At 41.2% G+C, this 19,079-nt stretch overlaps 1 protein-coding gene across 1 annotated transcript in view; it reads right to left on the bottom strand.

The window, feature by feature from the left end:
* Nucleotides 1-752: 752 nt before the first annotated feature.
* Nucleotides 753-19,079, bottom strand: part of LOC134865207 (voltage-dependent T-type calcium channel subunit alpha-1I-like) — a 44,561-nt gene continuing 26,234 nt past the window's right edge. The window contains exons 16-34 of the mRNA XM_063884670.1: nt 18,345-18,644; nt 17,749-17,849; nt 17,322-17,445; nt 16,765-16,833; nt 16,399-16,583; nt 15,998-16,124; nt 14,644-14,769; nt 14,462-14,551; nt 13,827-14,019; nt 12,166-12,317; nt 11,941-12,050; nt 11,337-11,470; nt 9,192-9,262; nt 6,887-6,965; nt 6,482-6,603; nt 5,406-5,720; nt 5,161-5,311; nt 3,934-4,493; nt 753-3,266 (exon numbers count right to left, since the gene is read on the bottom strand). Of these exons, the coding sequence (XP_063740740.1) occupies nt 2,583-3,266; nt 3,934-4,493; nt 5,161-5,311; nt 5,406-5,720; nt 6,482-6,603; nt 6,887-6,965; nt 9,192-9,262; nt 11,337-11,470; nt 11,941-12,050; nt 12,166-12,317; nt 13,827-14,019; nt 14,462-14,551; nt 14,644-14,769; nt 15,998-16,124; nt 16,399-16,583; nt 16,765-16,833; nt 17,322-17,445; nt 17,749-17,849; nt 18,345-18,644 (3,693 nt within the window). The 3' untranslated portion in view covers nt 753-2,582. The remainder of the gene's footprint in view (nt 3,267-3,933; nt 4,494-5,160; nt 5,312-5,405; nt 5,721-6,481; nt 6,604-6,886; nt 6,966-9,191; nt 9,263-11,336; nt 11,471-11,940; nt 12,051-12,165; nt 12,318-13,826; nt 14,020-14,461; nt 14,552-14,643; nt 14,770-15,997; nt 16,125-16,398; nt 16,584-16,764; nt 16,834-17,321; nt 17,446-17,748; nt 17,850-18,344; nt 18,645-19,079) is intronic.

Consider the following 19,079-nt stretch of genomic DNA (forward strand, 5'->3'; position numbering starts at 1 on the left):
TTTAGTTAAAGGCCTTTTTTGATTATAAAAAACGTTTTTAATAAAGCTCTTTTAAAATGTTAAGTGCCTCACAAAGGGTAAAATGAATAATAGACAGGTCATAAATTATCATGTTGAAAAGAAAATTGATCTTTTTGACCTAATGACTCAGAATCAATGCAGACAAATGAGACACACTTCTTACAATGGGGTTCTAATGCTTGTCTTTTATGTGAATATTGTTGTTAAAACTCTCTGTTTTGTTATTAAAAATTATTGATTCCTTTCAATATCTTCCATGTCATTTGACCCACTTACACCAAATCAATGCAGCATTGTATTGCTAGACAGGATAATTTCACACCTCTTTTTATGGATTTTAGGCAACCTTCTAATATGTTAATGAAAATTCAGCATTACAAAGTCTACATTTGTTTCCGTCTCTTCCATATCATGTAGGCACAGAGGCTTTGAAAATAACATAGATATTGTGTCATATAAATGATCCTTTATTGATGGTCCCTGAGCAAAACTCTTTAGTTTTGAGCAAAAACACCTCGGGAGTGTGTTAAACATCCTCTGACTGCCAACTGTCTGAACCTGAGTGGCCCCCTGTTGAATATCCAACCTGAGACTAACTTCAGAATGCTCAATTGACACTTATCAACGTTTAATACTTTCTAAGACCCAGCGGGACACGTTGATCTTGTGTTTTTAAACCTTATACAGAAAGGGTAAAAGTGTAAGAGCAATGGTATGGAGTCAAATAAAAGTCAGACAGGAAGTGGTTTTATTCCAACACTGTCCAGTCATGTTACTGCAGGTGAACTTACCATCATTCACTGCTTTCATCCTACAGGAACATTATACAATATTATGAACATTTGTATCACCCGGAGTCAGGAATATCATCAGCATCAGTATCATCATCTTTATAATCAGCGTCCCATTACACTGACATCATCATCAATCATCTTCATCACCGCCATCATCAGCAGATAAATTGACATTCAGACATGTAGAAATTCACCTTTATAGTTCTCATATCATTGCTACTTTGTTAATAAAATATAATCTTAGCCTTGTTTCTACAAAGTTTTACACACCGTTATATCACCTGAATAAGCCCTTCTGTTTCTTACTGAATTTCACCCTCGCCTGAGCAAAAAAATCTATTCAAACGTCAGGCGAGACGGGCCAGCTCCAGCTTCAGACAACAGGGGGGCAATCTAACTCTGCAGACCTGTGATCACATGCGTCATACTCACCTGCATCTGAACTACCTCTACCCTGAGAATACTAAGACGGATAAAAGGAAAGTGAGGGGGGGTGAGAAACTAAGCTGACTGAACATTCAAATGGGTGGGATCAGGAAAAAGAGAGGTAGAAACTACTAAGCCGAGGTCACACTACTCTTAACTAAGAGGCTCTAAGCGCAAAATTGATTTTTCTGACTCGGTGGATTCAGGAGGGGTAGGCTTCTTAAATGTCAAAAAATGTCCATGTTTGATTAGACCGGAAAAAACGTTGCAATCTGAGAGTCCAATGGCAGTTTACTGTAGGTTAAGAGGTACGAAATATAGGAATATAAGTCATATTTTAAAAAAACAAAAAACTTCCACTCTGTTAGATATAAGATTCAACAAGATGCTGTACAATTAGATTTTTTTGGGCAATAAGTCTCTAATAAAGTGTGCCTACACCAATCTACATAAGCGTGCAATTAAAAATTAAGCTTTTTTTTAATATAAAATCATTTGTTTCTTTAACTTTTGTAAGTTTTTCACTTAAAACTAAATTTATTTTGTAAATATAAACTGTAATTTTCGCACCACAGAGAATAAAATAAGGGATTTTTTACGAACAGTAAACAGTTCTGGCAAATTAAAAAGTTATTATAAGTCTTAATAAGATGCTGAATGTCGAGCTGAAAGACAGTTTGATTAACTGGTGTGTCATAAAAAAAAATCTGTAACAATTTAGATAGTGACTCCATATGTTCTAAAATGTGAATCAGTGAATTGCACATCTTTTTCTCCCTGATTTATAGAAAAAAAAGCTCCATGATTTCTTAAAGAAAATAATCTGCAGGTTAGTCGCTATTTGAAATTAGTTAGTTGCTGTGTTTTGTTTTTTAACATACAGTATGTGCACATGAGCAGATTAGTCAGAAACTGTAACTGCTGCATTTTTCAGGTAATTTTGTCTTGTACTCTGACCTAGGCTTGAAGTGCGTAAAGGATGAGAGTGAGGGCAGAAGGAGAGCAAGCAAGGGAAGGGTTAATGTTTGAGTAAATATAGCAGGGGAGGGACAACTATGTTTTAACTAAAGCTAGGACTATGATAGAAGAAAAGGAAACGTCTTCTTATGTGCATCTTTTGTGCAAAAAGCACAACGGGTAAAGTCTTTGAACACATACACACTCATACACACACAGTCCGAAATATTTCTGCTCAATCACCCTGTGAAACTCTTGTGATTGGACGGGGGGGGGACGAGGAGAGGTGCCCAAAACAGGAAAAAGGTATCCTTCCTGTTTCGGACTGTAACTCCCGCACATCAGGGGTTTTCCTCTTCAACCAAATGATCATAAAGAGTTTATTTAGTCGTCCACAGAACCCCCCTCTGGCTGATTAGGAGAGAGGGTCGAGGCGTCAAATGACAGAGTCCGCCTTCTCAGGTCAACACTGCTGTCCATCTGCTGCGTTGCCATAGTAATCGGCTCTTCTCCTGGCGGCGGGCTCATTCTCTGCTTCCTGTTCCTGCCCGACACCGGAGACACTGATTGGCTAGGGCGACTCCTGTGCTCCACGGGGCTAGGGGTAAGGTGTCTGCTTTTGTGTGAGGAGCCAGGAGGGAGTTGTGTGTGTGAGTGAACAGAACTGTTAATGTGGCCGACTTCTTCGTCTGTGGCGTCTAACTTCTGGCCGGGGTCTGGGCCGAGGCTGGGCGCTCTGCATTGCGACTTCGATGAAGTGGATTCACAGCTGGGGACCTTCAGGCTGGATGGTCTCTGTGGGCTGACAGGCCTCTTCTCCACATCTGCTGCTGGCTGCGAGCCGCAGATGGCCTGCTCGGGTACATGTTCTTGCCCAGTGGTTTCACTATTGCTCCGGCTGTTACTCCTGCATGAGATGACCCTCTGGGGGTGTGTGAATTTCAGTGTGTGTACACTAGAAGATCTCTGGCGTGGTGGTGTGGAAGAGACAGCGGTCACAGTGAGTGCAGGCTCTGCCAAGTCGTCTGCTGAACCGCTCTGATCCATGGAGTCACAGCGCACAGCCGCCTGCAGACACAAAGAGATGACACAGACAACGTGTTGGGTTGTGCAAGTACAATCATTTTCAAAGTGTTGTGGAGGATGTTTAAAAAGACAGTAAAAAATAATTATAAAAACTCTAAAAAGGATCAGAAATGTGAAGTCAGAGTGACAAAAGAAAACTTTTCCCCACCTAATACTAGCGATACATTTAGCAATGTAAATAGGGAAAACCAAGAAATATTTCACATATAAATGCATTCTCAATGCTGCTCTGAGTAATTACAGTCCACTACTCTTCTGCCATCAGCGAGGTGTCTCCCCCTGTCCTCTGGCTTCATGCCCAGGCTGAGCTTTTTGGAAATGAATGATAAATGCTTGATGAAATAACCGATTTGACGATAACCATTAAACCAGATGACTGCCACTTTTACAGCTAGGGCTAGCTCCTGTAATTAGAAATAAGTTCCAATGATGCCAACAGATTGTAAACAGTGGTAGACAGATTTTCAGAGTGAAAGCAAGTCTTACAGGTAACCAATATGAAAGCAGATGATGTTATTCAATAGCCATTTCATTTTTTAATCAATAGTTTAAATATCTGAAATTGGCTAAATCCATTTGTGTTTGCAGAGAGGAAAAAAAGAAAAGAACAACAAAAAGAAGAAAACAAAAACAGGTGTTAGTAACAAACCTGTCTCTGTAACACTTTGCTTCCTCTGCGGAAGGATGCGGGTCTCTTCAGGCCCGAGTTATCGGGAACGTAAGAGGGGCTCAGCATGTTTCGGTCCAAACTTTCTTCAGGACTGAGCCACTGAGAAGAATGTCTGCTGGCACTGTGTGTGGGACTCAGTCTAAGTGAGGAATGTCTGTCTATGCTGTGGCTGGAGGTGAGTTTAGGTCTGTCTGCGTTGCTGTCTGGATTGTGCCTGTATCCGTCCATACTGCGAGTGGAGCTGAGTCTGTGTCTGTTTATTCGATGGGCTGGGCTCAACTTGTATCCATCTATGCTATGGGCAGAGCTGAGTCTGTGCCGGTTTATTCCATGAGCCGGACTCGACCTGTACCCCTCTATGCTGTCAGCAGGGCTGAGTCTGTGTGAGAAGTGTCTGTCGATGCTCTGAGTGTTGCTGAGGCAGATCTTTGGCCTCGAGCTGCGTCCGACTCCCAGCGAGGCATGGCTGATGGCCGGCAGAGCTCCGGGAACCTGCAGCAGCGAGCCCCCTCCACTGGAGCACAGAGATGTCATGGAGCCTGCAGAAGAAAATGTGGCAAAGATCAGATGGACACATTTTTCTAAAGAGGGAAGACGTTTTTAAAAACCTGAGTTGACTAGACCTCAATTTTGACTTTGGAATTTGCTGTGTTCAATATTATTTTAATATTATGATATTATTGAATAGCCTTCTTCCAATTGATGATGATGTTTTCCAAATATCTACTTATTTAATGTTAGTCAATAATCCAATATTATCAAAGGAAAGTGAAAACATTGTCACACATCATCAATCCTAACTCAGGCCTTTATTTTGAAATTCCAAAGGCACAGCATCGTCCTAAGGCACATGGTTCCTACGAAGCGTGATATTGATTCAAAATCGCTCCATTAATCGAAGCAAATAGAAATCATGTATGGGCAGACTTTGTTATATTGGCAAATATCGTATCGTTGTCCAACGGATAAAAATAATATCGTAACGTGATAAAACTTTCTATTTACACCCCGTCAATGTGTTTGTATAACAAGTCTTACCAATTTGTTCCAGAAAAAAACACCTCCCTGTTAAAGGTCTTGCTGCATCACATCTCAACTGCATTTTCTGCTATTTATGGAAGCAATAACCTTTACAGCGATCAGTTAGTGGTTGGAGCACAGTGAGAACTGTTCCTCACTTTAATTGGCTATAAACAACCAAATTACCTGAGTAGCTGTAGCCAGAGTACGCCTCGTGGCAGATGGGAGGATAGGGGGAGCATCTGAGTGGCTGAGCGTAGCTGTCGCTGGGGAGAGACGGCATGCGTCCTATGCTCAGCAGGTTGCCATGGGAACAATCCTCATTCTCAACCTGCACCTGTCAGATGGGATCATCACCGCTGTCATCGTTATTGTCACCCACACCCTAACCCTCTCACATGCAAAAATAGGAAACAGACTTTTTGGGTTACCTGGGCAGGTATGTCCACATTAGGATGCTCTCCACCAACAGTCGCAGAGCTGAGGCGCCGGCAGGCCTCCTCCCTCTCCTCCCTCTCCTTCATTTCCTCCCTCTCCTTCATCTCCTCCCTCTCCTTCCTCTCCTCCATCTCCTCCAGCGCGGCCTCCTTGTTGCTCTCCTCCAGGTGCTTCATCAGAACGGCCACGACCACGTTGACCAGCACGAACTGAGCCGTCAGGACGAAGGTGACGAAGTAAACCGGGGAGATCAGAGGCAGGTAGGTGAGGCAGTGGCGTTCATGCGGACGACACTCTCGCAACGTGTCCTAGAAGATAAAGGGAAAGTGATTACAAAACAATAAACAAAACCGATTCATGGTGGTTTTCAGATTAATTGAGCGGACATATTATGCTTATTTTCAGGTTCATAAATTTGGTTTCTACTAGAAAAAAATGTTTCTATGATTTAATGTAAAAAAAAAACAGATTCCTATCATACTGTCGATCTGAATATGTACTTGTATTTACCCTCCGTTTTACAACCTGTCACTTTAAACACCTGAAAAACCTCCCTCTGTTAGGATTCACTTGTAAGAAACATTTTTTAAAAGTTATCAATGGTGGTAACTTAGATAGTTACTGTAGGTATATTGAGATTTATGAGAAGAAATTACTTGTTGAATCATGTTTATGATCAAGATAGCCCACACAAAAAATGCAGGCTGTTTTATTTAACAGTTTGTGGGTCAGTAGGGACACCAGATACCCAAATGTTTGTTCTATTTTAAATATTTACCCTTCAGTTGACTAAGTTGTACTTCCTCTCTTCTCCAACAGGGGGAGATATGTATCTGAGTGTGAACAGACCTTTAGCATGTCAGAAGAATAATACACTCCCCTAACCCTCTCATGTCAGCAGCTCTTGGTCTGTCATAAAAACAGTAATCTTCTCTCTGCTTAATGCAATGCCTGTCTCTTAACCGGCGCTTTGAGACAGAAACATGTACGCAGACACAAACATGAACTTTCTCATGCATCCGTCTTCTTAAAAACTCCCACACAGCAGAGGAGAGGAAGTGAAAATAACCTTCATAATCCCATTCCAGTTGTCCCCGGTAGACACCCTGAAGAGTGTGAGAAAAGCCATGCCGAAGTTGTCAAAGGTGGCGTGGCGACTGAGGCCCTCACATGGGTTATCGTCTGAACACTCTGAAAGAGGATGAAAAGAGGAAAGGAGTATTAGAGGCACTGAGTATGAGAGAGGAAGGCGAGGGGAGAGAAGAAAGAGAATTGTGTGTAGATTATTGCACTCATTAAAAACTGATTCTGAATCGACATAATTAATGTATGTAACAACAAAATTTATGCACGTTACATAATCTTGGCAGTCAGCTGAGGCACACACACACTCACACACACACACATCTGTATGATTTATATGCATGCACTCACACACGCACATGCATGCTCGTACACGCACACACACACTAACCCAGTTTTCCAAAGAGCTCAACTCCCAGAGCTGCATAGATGAAGAACAGCAACATGAAGAGCAGACCCAGATTCCCCACCTAGACAGACATATTACACGCACACACAGATATAAACAGCGTATGATACACAGAAAAAACACATGTACAGTATACATCGAGAGAGACACAAACATGCGAACAGATAGAAAGAGGCAATAGACAGAGAATGCTTAAGCCTTATTGCATTGATGTTTACTACATTTAAAAAAAATCAAGACACCTGGAGTACAATCACATCTCAGATTTTAAATTGAGAAACAGAGGTGCGCTCTCATATCCTGGATCCAGTCCTCATGAACCACAAACATGCCTGTTTATTTTTATTAAAAAACTATTCTCAGGGACTTGGGTTGTATAACCCCATAGTGGGAGAAATGGAGATGCCTGCATAGATGATGAATAAACCTATTGATGAAGTGCACTCGGACACCACTGCACAGACCTGGGTTAGATCCCCTGCAATGATCTGTCACATCAAAGACAATCCGTATAATTTGTGGGTGGGAAGGCAGTGAAGGATCATGGGTATTTTGCTGCACTACTGTGTGGACAAACATTGACTCTAGTAGTGAATCAAGCTCAGTGATGATTTTTGAATTAGCCACTTTAATTTGAGGGGATAAATAGTTATAATTTAGCTTCATTCTAGGAACAGGACCTTACACAAGAAATCAGTTTGTAAACGTCTGCCTGCCCTGCATAGCTGTTCTCACTTATTGTACAACACCTTCCCTCCCCCTTCCTCTCGACTCTTTTTTTCTGATGGGGTCCCCTGAGGGTCTGCTGAGCCAAGAGGCTGTGGTAGATCCTTCCTGAATCCTTCCCCCCACAGTGCAACAGTTCACTATTCTCACCAATTACTCTTCACACATTTCATATTCAAACCGAGCATTGCTTTGAGTTAAATGCGAATGAGGTACAAATGCTGTGAACACGCGGATAATTAGCAGTCATGCTTACCATGTTAAAGTGTTGATGTTACACTTATCCAGGCCAAAAATTCCGATATTATCAAATTATTTGTCAAAATATGCTTAAAACTCCTAAAATAGCACTTTAAAATACTGTATACTTTTACATTTTTCCTCACTTCATTCCATACTAGTAGCTTCACCGTTTTTTTATATTCACCATCTTTGCTTGTCTGTTAGCATGCTAACATTTGCCCAATAGCATCTAACATAAAAAAGCTGATTTCTATGAGATGTCTTTCATTTGCAGATATTTGGTCATCAACCCACTTTTGGTCTAATTAAAATGTTGACCAGATGATCGAGTGATATGAAATGTGAAGGTATTACAGAAGTTATAACATCTCATTTGTGCAGCTAATTCCATGGCAATTCATCCAATAGCTGTGGCCAAAAATCAAACTTCATTGTGGTGTTAGTGAAAAAGTAAGAGGGTCCTACAGTCATTACCCTTCATCATCAGGGGATCACAAATATCTATACAAAATGTCATCACAATCCATTCAACTGTTGAGTTATTTCAGTCAGGTGGACGGACCAACTGTCCTAGCCTCGTCTGGAGCCGCTAATGTGTCTAAAAAGCGCCTGTGAATATCTCGTTTGGACCAATAATAGCAATGCGTCAAAAGAAATGCTGGAAAAGACAGGTGCCATCGTGGTTGCCTGGAGAAGAAAAAACTTGGATATGGCCTCATAAATCACCTTTGCCGCATCCCAGTGCAATGTCGTCCGGAAATGCTTTGCATTGGGCATTCAGTTATGTGCAAGTTCCATACCTGATGAAATATTTGGCTAATATTACTTTTGACATCACAAGTATCAATAAAAGAGGAGAAAATATACTGCTGCTGTGACAACTTGAGTTGTTCAACAGTCTTTCAATTTATTCTCCTTTGACAATAAATTGCTTTGTGGTGTCTTTGTGACGATAAGCTTTCAGTCTGGACTTTCTGGCTCATTTTATCTTCCAACAGATAACCAGCTGCAAAACAATCACAGAAAAGCAGCTATGAAGTTATGCGCTATAAAGTTATAATTGAACTGGTGTTTTATCAGCCACACTGAAACATTTAGGGATCCGCCGTTAGATTTTAGCGTGAGTATGTAGTCATGCTTGTTTGCTGGTAATTTGGTGTCACTGAACAGTCTGTTAGTAAATCGTGTGGGGAGCAGTCAGTGCCAGCCCTGATGAATCGTGGAATAAAACAAGCTGTCTGCAATTCTTCAGATCTGGAAACCAGTTAACCAGTTAAAGAGTCACGTTTTGTTTCACAGCATCAGAGCTGCCTCTTACCTGAGGCAGTGCTTGCATCACTGTGTCCAACAGAGATCTCATTCCTGTAGCCATCTTCAACAGCTTCAGCACTGAAACAAGGTAAAGTGTCAGCTCTTATCAGACACTTATCATCATGCTTGTGCGGTTTTATAAATCTTATATCTACTGTTACACTCTCCTGAACTATGTCATACTTAATATGTGAATATGTTGTATATTCTTACTGCATCATATGCTATAGTATATTTATATTTTGCTATAATAATACAGACAACACTGAGAATCATTGCATAATCATTGTATCTATTATTCCGTATGCATATATACTATACTCTCTTTTAATAATACTGTTTAAATACTTTGTTACTTTGTCCTATTTTGTTCTTGTATAAGTTCTACTCTAAGTTATTTGTTTTTCTCTATATAGCTGGACTTACAGACGTGGACGAAATTGTTGGTACCCTTCCGTTAAAGAAAGAAAAACTCACAATGGTCACTGAAATAACTTGAAACTGACAAAAGTAATAATAAATAAAAATGTATTGAAAAATAACGAATGAGAATCAGACATTGCTTTTGAATTGTGGTTCAACAAAATCATTTAAAAAACTAAATACTGAAACTGGCCTGGACAAAAATGATGGTAGCCCTAGAAAAGACTGAAAATAATTTTACCCCAGGGTCGTGTTAAACTAAGGTGTGTCCTGTAATTAGCACCACAGGTGTCTTCAGACTTGTAATCAGTCAGTCTGCCATTTTAAAGGGTGAAAATTAGTCACTGGGCAGTTTAGGATCATGGTGTGTATCACACTGAACATGGAGCGCAGAAAGCTAAGGAGAGAGTTGTCTCGGGATATTAGAAAGAAAATTATAGACAAGCATGTTAAAGGTAAAGGCTATAAGACCATTTCCAAGCAGCTTGATGCTCCTGTGACTACAGTTGCACATATTATTCAGAAGTTTAAGGTCCATGGAACTGTAGCCAACCTCCCTGGACGTGGCCGCAAGAGGAAAATTGATGACAAATTGAAGAGACTGATAAAACGAATGGTAACCAAAGAACCCCGAACAACTTCCAAAGAGGTTAGAGGTGAACTCCAAGGTCAAGGTACGTCAGTGTCAGATCGCACCATCCGCCACTGTTTGAGCCAAAGTGGACTTAATGGAAGACGGCCGAGGAGGACACCACAGTTGAAAACAAATCATAAAAAAGCGAGACTGGAATTTGCCACAATGCATGTTGACAAGCCACAAAGCTTCTGGGAGAATGTCCTTTGGACAGAAGAGACAAAACTGGAACTTTTTGGCAAGTCATATCAGCTCTATGTTTACAGACGCAAAAATGAAGCATACAAAGAAAAGAACACTACTGTGAAACGGAGGAGGCTCGGTTATGTTCTGGGGCTGCTTTGCTGCATCTGGCACAGGGTGTGTTGAATCTGTGCACGGTATCATGAAATTGTAAGACTATCAAGGCATTCTGGAGCGAAATGTGCTGTCCAGTGTCAGAAAGCTTGGTCTTAGTCGCAGGTCATGGGTCCTCCAACAGGAGAATGACCCAAAACACACAGATAAAAACACCCAAGAACATTGGACTATTCTGAAGTGGCCTTCTATGAGCCCTGATCTAAACCCTATTGAACATCTGTGGAAGGAGCTGAAACATGCAGTCTGGAGAAGGCACCCTTCAAACCTGAGACAGCTGGAGCAGTTTGTTAATAAGGAGTGGGTCAAAATACCTGTCGACAGGTGCAGAAGTCTCATTGAGAGTTACAAAAACCGCTTGATTGCAGTGATTGACTCAAAAGGTTGTACAACAAAATATTAACTTAAGGTACCAACAATTTTGTCCAGGCCAGTTTCATTATTTTGTTTTATAAAATGATTCTGTTGAACCACAATTCAAAAGCAATGTCTGATTTTCATTCGTTATTTTTCAATACATTTTTATTTATTATTACTTTTTTCAGTTTCAAGTTATTTCAGTGACCATTGTGGGTTTTTCTTTCTTTAACGGAAAGGTACCAACAATTTCGTCCACGTCTGTATAACTGTCTAATGGACAGTTACGCTACTGCAACAACTGAATATCTCTCTGCGGGATCCAAAAAGGCTTAACTTATCTTATCTTGTCCGTTTGTGTTTGTGACACTATGTGTGTACCTCTTGTTATCCTTAGGACTCTCATGATGCGTATGATGGTGGGGTTGATTGGGAGGGAAGCATTCAGGTCTATTTCCTCCAAAGTGATTCCCATGATGGACATCAACACAATGGCAAGGTCCAACTGGTTCCATCTTCACACACACACATACAAAATCAGTTTTTCTAACGATGAAGTTCAAGTTTCTTCGCCTTTATTTGACAGATGACAGCGTGGAAATACTGTCAAATCAAACCCTAAGACGTGGCACTTGTGTCCAATGAGCTGCAGTCGGCTTATAAGTCGCTCTCCAAGTTCAAGCTCCTTTTATTTACATTCATTAAGAAGCATGCCTTGGCAATGGAAAATGTAATTCTTAGGCTGACTCCAAAAATGCTAATTAAAAATGAAGAACTAAAAGAAGATTACACAATTTATAAAAGTAAATGAGAACCTAGATATAAAATAGAATACAACGCAATATAAATTTGACTGAACTGAATGTAAACAGGAACGTAATAAATGTATACAGGTGTAAATAGGTATAAAACAGTAAGTAGGTATTTAAAGGTAAAGTCAGAAGTTATATGTTGGTTGGCTGTGTTGATGTGAGCACTTGAATACCTCTCTTTGAAAAAGCGCCGCAGCCCAAAAGCGATGAGTTTAAGAATGGCCTCGATGACAAAAACCACGGTGAAGACGTAATTGCAGTACTTCAGTATCTCCTCGAAGTACTGCGGGACACACAGACACACACTTCAAACACACGCTGTGGCTGTACTGTACCTGCGCACGTCGCTTCATTACTATGGTTCTAGGGCAGGTAGTAGAAGGTGTTGCCATGGTTACCTTAGGCTGGTTGTAGTGCTCCATGCTCATGGTGATGAGGTTTGTGAAGATGATGATGGTGATGAAAAGGTCCAGGTAGTGGCTGGTGCACACGGTGTGGATGGATCTACGCAACGGGGAGTAGTCTGCGAAATATGGCTTCTCCTGGGCCCCTGCGTACACACACACACACACACACACACACACACACACACACACACACACACACACACACACACACACACACACACACACACACACACACACACACACACACACACACAGAAACACACAGGGTCATTTAAATGCTTCAGAAAATATTATATCGGCAATGAAGTCACCGATAAAATGTGTGCCAAGTGGCACACTGCCATGTGTGGGATAGTGCATATGTGTGTGTGGGGTGGCATCTGTGTGTGTGTGTGTGTGTGTGTGTGTGTGTGTGTGTGTGTGTGTGTGTGTGTGTGTGTGTGTGTGTGTGTGTGTGTGTGTGTGTGTGTGTGTGTGTGTGTGTGTGTACACACTAAAAGTGCCACCTCAGGAATTCAATCCTATCCATCAGGGACGCACACATACACACAAACACACACACACCTCGAGGTGTCTTTGGGCAGAATCGCTCGCTGCCTGCTGCCAGCCAGTTAACTGACTAAGAGGAAAGCACTACTAGAGATTACACTGTAGAAAGAGGCGGTCGGAGTGAGAGTGAGAAACAGAGTGCAGAAGAAGTGTGATCTGAGCATAATATGTGGGGAAGTTATGCATGTACTCATACAGTATGTGTGCAAAAAAAAAGGGGTTAATCGTGTGTATGTGTATTATAACAGGTCCAATATCCAGCCTGTGTTTGGACACTTGTCTCAAGTACTTAGCCTTGGGATGTTTTTCTGATTTGTGATAAGTTAAAAAAATGGAGCCCCCTTACAAAAAATATTGATGCTACAGAATACAATGATTGTCTCTTTCCTATTTCAACATGATAACGGCCTGGTACACAGTGCAGAAGTCCATGAAGAGAGGGTCCAGGATGGTGTGAAATAGCTTGCTGCCCTGAAGAACAACCAATTCTCCACCCCATCAAACTCCTTTTGGATGAACTGAAACACCAACTGTTGTGCTGCAGCTTCTTCAAGCTTGAAATGGTCATGGGAAGGATTTGTGAAGTAAATAATCTTAAATTGTTTGTTCTTTGGCAGCCTTTCCAATATTGTGTAGAGCAGATTGACTTACATTTTCATAAATATTACACATATACAAATGATCCATGATCACTTTCCGTAACTGACAGTCAGTTGCTGTACTTGTGTTTCTTATACTCTAAACAACATGACATACTTTCTTGATTGTCTGCATGTGTTATATTAGAAAAGGAAAACTGTACAATTGTATCTCCTGCTTCACAGACATTAAAATAAAAGCATGGTTGTGGACTGCCTCTGGTAGCTGTGATGTAGCCAGGATGAACACAAATCACACACTGCTCTTGTGGCTGAATTGAAGAAATCACGTACAGCCAGGTTCAAATCTCTTGTAGGAAGCTTTTCTCAAGATTGAAAGTGTTAGAGGGGGCTGATTTTTTTTTTAAATCACATATTCAAATTTCACATATGGGAGACACACTTTTTGCCATGTACTGTATGCCACTCACCCCCCCTCCTCCCCTTCCCCTCCCGTTATCTCACTTCTCCTCCTCTTCTCCAGCCGTTTCAGTCGTTTCTCCTCCCTCTGCCGCGCCTCCTCCTCCTCCTGCTGCTGGCGACACTTGTGAAAGTTTTCCACCACCACGCCCACAAACATGTTGAGCACAAAGAAGCTGACGATGAGGAGGAAGGAGATGAAAAACAGCAGCATCCAGGGGTTGTTGTTTCTTATTGGCTGCAGAGAGACACAGAGAGAGAAAATCGAAGAAGAGAGGAGGAGGAGGAGGAGGAGGAGGAGGGGGGGGGGGGGAGGAGAGGTAGCATCCAAGATATCCAAGGGGTGACGAATGATGGTGAGGAGGGGTGAAGAGGAAGAAGAGGAGAGAGGATAAACAAGAAGACAATGTAAATCCTGAGTCAGCACAACACTGTCAACTCACATCTATTCATCCATCTGCCTTTTCTCTTTTCTTACACCTTCCTCTCCTGCTGAAAGGTTTCCTACTTCTGCTATAAAAAACAAGATCAAATGGTGCCCGAGTCCAGCACAAAAAAGAACCAAAACACTGTTTAAAATTATGTATACGGCTGAATGGTTTGCATTTCTCCCTGATGTTTTTTCTTTTTCCACTTCCCACACCTCTCTCCCTCTTCCCTCTTTGTGTGTATTTCTTCACCTGCTGGTCCACTGCGACAGCATCCAGGCCATCATACATGATGCTGACCCAGCCGTCTTTACATGACAGCACAAACAGCGACATCAGCGCCTGGAAGAGTAAGACACACATAGATAAGCGTCATGCTGTCAATCCATTTGTAAGAGCAGTTTGTGCGGTGTGTGTTCATGACAGTGACAAACCTGTCCCAGGTTGTCAAAGTTGTATTTCCGTCTAACCCATCTGTATCCCGCCCCCAGGCATTGGGTTTTATTGGTGATGTTGCTCACGTCGAGCCCCTCACAGTGGAAGAACTTCCCTTTAAACAGCTGCATTCACAGACAGATGTGTGCACAACCGATTAACACATACAAGAACGCTGTGACTCCCAGGTAAATACATTTTCACAGAGCGAAATGAGGTTGATTGATATTACTGTACAGTAAATTACTCAGTTAGCGCCTACAGGCCTACTGTATGTTGCAGCTAAGATATGAAATACCATCTGGTCCAGTCTGCTTCACAGTCATTACACACTGCAGTGTGGAGTGTTCTCATTACAGGATGATTCAGTGTGTTTTTGAGAAATATAAGCCCTGTGTGTGAACATTAGCTGCAGCATTCATCAAGCATCATTTGCAAGCGTTCATTTGAATATCATTTTAATTTGCAGGAATATTTGCCAAATGGCAATTACTTTAGAGGACAGTTTACAGAAAGTGTTTGTGGTTCATCTTTTTGGTCCTAAAATACCATTAAAATAATGTTTTAAAACTTTGTTTGGCTTATGACTCTAAAGCAAGGTGGATAAGAGTTACCAACGGTTTAACCAAAGAGTATTTTTCCCGCTACAAATTATTTCCTTTGAAGGATTTTGAGACTGGAGGAGATGAAACTGTGTATTATTACACAAAATCAAAAAGCAATCACTAATCAAAAGTAATATAGAAATGTTTTGTGTTGCGGAAACATAATTTTCTTTCTCAAGCCTTTAATCATTTGCAAATCCAAGGACCGGCCCCCATATTGCGACCCATTGTTTAATAAAATGATAATCTTGATCATTCTCTTCATACATACTGAAAAACTGGGTTTGCTCTTATTTAAAACTTGTTAGTTTGTTTTGAATATTAAAAACTGATTTCATTTTTTGCTAGATTATAAAAGGAATTCATTAATGACATTAATAATACAGAAATCATGGGGAACATTTTAAAAAAGCACCTTTTCAGCACAATCCCTATGTAGTTGAACCATTGTATGTTTAATTAATTCCAGAGACTCTGGTGCCTAATCAGCAGCTCATTTGCATTTCCTCCCAATTTTTCTCTTCACTTCTTATTACCTGAAGCATTTTGTGAGGTGGGCCTTGTGAATTTAAAACCACAGTGATCAGTGTCTTCTAACATCAGAACAGACAACAAACTTTGGATGTCTGTGCACTTAAAACATGGGAAAAGTTTAAACTGAGTATCTTTCAATGCTAAAAATAAAAAAAGAAAGATATGAAAAGGTGGTTCCTCCACCAACGGGGAAATATAGAGTGTAAATGTTTACCTGGACTCCCAGAATTCCAAACACGATGAAAAAAGCACAGCAGATGAGGACGATGTTCCCAATGGGTCTGAGAGACGTGATCAGAGTCTCCACCACCAGTTTGAGGCCAGGAGCCCGACTTATCACCCTGCATCACACACACACACACACACACACACACACACACACACACACACACACACACACACACACACACACACACACACACACACACACACACACACACACACACAGATTATTTTTCTGTCAAGTTCCTCAATGCAGTGCTTTCAATTGGAGTAATGGAGTATTTCTACAGTATAGTATTAGTACATTTACTTGAAGGATCTGAATACTTTTTCTACCACTGCTAAATCCCAGTATTATTGAAGTAAACACAAGAGAACATATTGCACCCCTACCTGAGTGGTCGCAATGTGCGGAGCAGGCGAAGCACACGCAGGATTCCTAAGATTCGATTTCCACCCGCTGAGGCGATGGAGACCAGGATGTCCACCATGGACACAAACACCAGAACTCCGTCTAAAATATTCCAGCTGCTCTGCAGGTAAACACCTTTTCCAAAGTAGAGGCCCATAGCTACCACCTTGACACACACAAACACACACAAAACCAGCACAATTACCGAAATGCACAAATAATATGAGGAGTAAAATATGGGTTTAAAAGTGACTCTGATGCACAACCAGGGAGAAAATTGCCCTTTTTAAGTAAGAAGAGAAATTTAATTTGGAGTAAAGTGCTCGTTCATGTCTTGTAATGGTTACCTTGATCATCATTTCACCCACGAAGATCACAGTGAAGATGTAATTGGACACACTGAGGAACACCCGCTCCTGTCGCACACACGCACACACACAACACACACACAAACCCATACACACAACACACACACAAACACACACAGTTGTGCACAGAGAAACACTTTCATTAATTGAAGGGTTTTTTGTGTCTCATAAGATTTAGTACTCTAACTGCAATGTGTTATATAATGAGCTTGGAGAAAAAAAATCCAACAATCCATTATGATTGTAGTAGAAACATGGATTAAAAAAAATGATTGCGAACAGCACGTGTTTTTATAATGACTCCAAAACTGCTGTTACATCAGCAGCGAGCAGATGAACTTCTCTGTAATCAACAGCCTGTGTTGTATTATATTGACACTATAAAGGCTCAGACCAGTGATACAGTTTCAGTGCAAAATCACAAGCACATTCGAGGTTGGGGTTTAGCATGTCGTTACAATGTTGTTCGGGAAAGCATAATGTATTGAGGGACGTCCCAAGTATATATAAATAGAGTAAATGTGTGTGCGTGCTACCATGCTGTTGGACGGTATGTCAGGTCTCTCCAGTGCGATGGTGATGCAATTAAGGAAGATGAAGAGGAGGATGACATGATCAAACAGCTTGTGTCCGATGACCCTCTGACACCACAACCTGAACCTGAGGAGAGAAACAGAGAAGGAAATAAATGAGTTATTCCGGTTTTAACGAACATCTCCTACATCACTGCTTAACTCCACATAATATGCTGGTTCTCACTGGAGCAGCTTTAATTGATAAAAGTAAAAACTGTATTTCTTAAACTTGTGAGGAAGATTCAAAGGCTGTGTGTGTGTGTGTGTGTGTGTGTGTGTGTGTGTGTGTGTGTGTGTGTGTGTGTGTGTGTGTGTGTGTGTGTGTGTGTGTGTGTGTGTGTGTGTGTGTGTGTGTGTGTGTGTGTGTTTGTGTGTGTGTTTTTTTTACTGGTTGTGTGGAGCGAACAGATAGAGAGACCACTCTTCATGGTCCAGGCACCACTGAGGCTCGTATGGCTCCAGAATCTTCTTCAACTTCTTTAAGAAACTCTAGAAGAAACAAACAAACACAAACACACACACACACACACACACACACACACACACACACACACACACACACACACACACACACACACACACACACACACACACACACACAAATGAAATAATTGGTGTAAAACATTGCATTGCAGATGTGACCAGTGTTGTATCCATGCCTAAAATGCCCAACACAGCACAAGTTTTTCAAACAATGTGCCCAGTATATCCTCCTCCCTGCTCATAAATTAAATCCAGCTAATTAAATATTTTCAAAGAGTCTAAGGGTACTAAGGTTGGAATTATGCCTTCGCAAGATAATTAGCAGTTTTTGAACTTTTGAACACGCTGAAACAAGTTATTTTATTAAATAGTTTTTACTGGAAATCACAGAAGCGGCTCACAGTGAAACAACCTTGTGCTCATGATTCATTTAAACAGCCTTACATCAATATTTTTTTTCCTCTGGCAAAAATGAATAATTGAAAATACTGGAAGCCGCACCTCCTCAATCTCGTCCTCGTCCTGGTTGTCGCTGCAGTGTGTGCTCAGGGAAGTGTCCTCGTAGCCGTGGTCCGGGAGGTGAAAGGTGGTGCCGTTGCAGTCGGGAGAGTGGAGCATGGGCACCTGCAGGTACTCCGCCTGGTCCAGAGACTGATCCCTGCTGCTGTAGTTGGAGCTTGTGTGCGTGTCGGACAGCAGGGACTCCATCTCCCCCGACTGGCTCCTCCTGTGGAGGCTGGAGGCTCGGCTGATGCTGGTCCAGCTGGAGCGCCGGCTTTCCCACGGATCCTGTGTAGCCAACTTCCAAACAACGGGGAGAAATATTTCTGACTGATTTCTCTAAGTACAAGTAAATATTTCCTTTTTCAGGGAATACCTAATATATAAAATGTGCATTTGTATATCAATCTCTTATCCCTTATCTTTAATTGGAAAAGTATTATTTTTCTCACATGCCTCCAAAATGATCAAAGAATACAAAAAACGATAACAATTTTGAATTTTCCAGTAGTATGCTCACTACTTTCATTAAATGTTGTCCGTGGGAGTTTGCATTTTATCTAAAGCTGTTTTGATAGAGTTTAGCTTTTGCTTGTGTTCATCAATGTTTTTCTCAGTTTTTTATTCTTTGCTCACTGTGAAGGCATTTGAGAAAAAACAAAATTTTTCTCAAGAATTTAAAGTAACATGAGTTGAGTAATTTATGCTGAATACAAATGATCATTTTGTGGGTGA

The sequence above is a fragment of the Eleginops maclovinus genome, chromosome 5 (assembly GCF_036324505.1).
Source record: "Eleginops maclovinus isolate JMC-PN-2008 ecotype Puerto Natales chromosome 5, JC_Emac_rtc_rv5, whole genome shotgun sequence".
Lineage (NCBI taxonomy): Eukaryota > Metazoa > Chordata > Actinopteri > Perciformes > Eleginopidae > Eleginops > Eleginops maclovinus.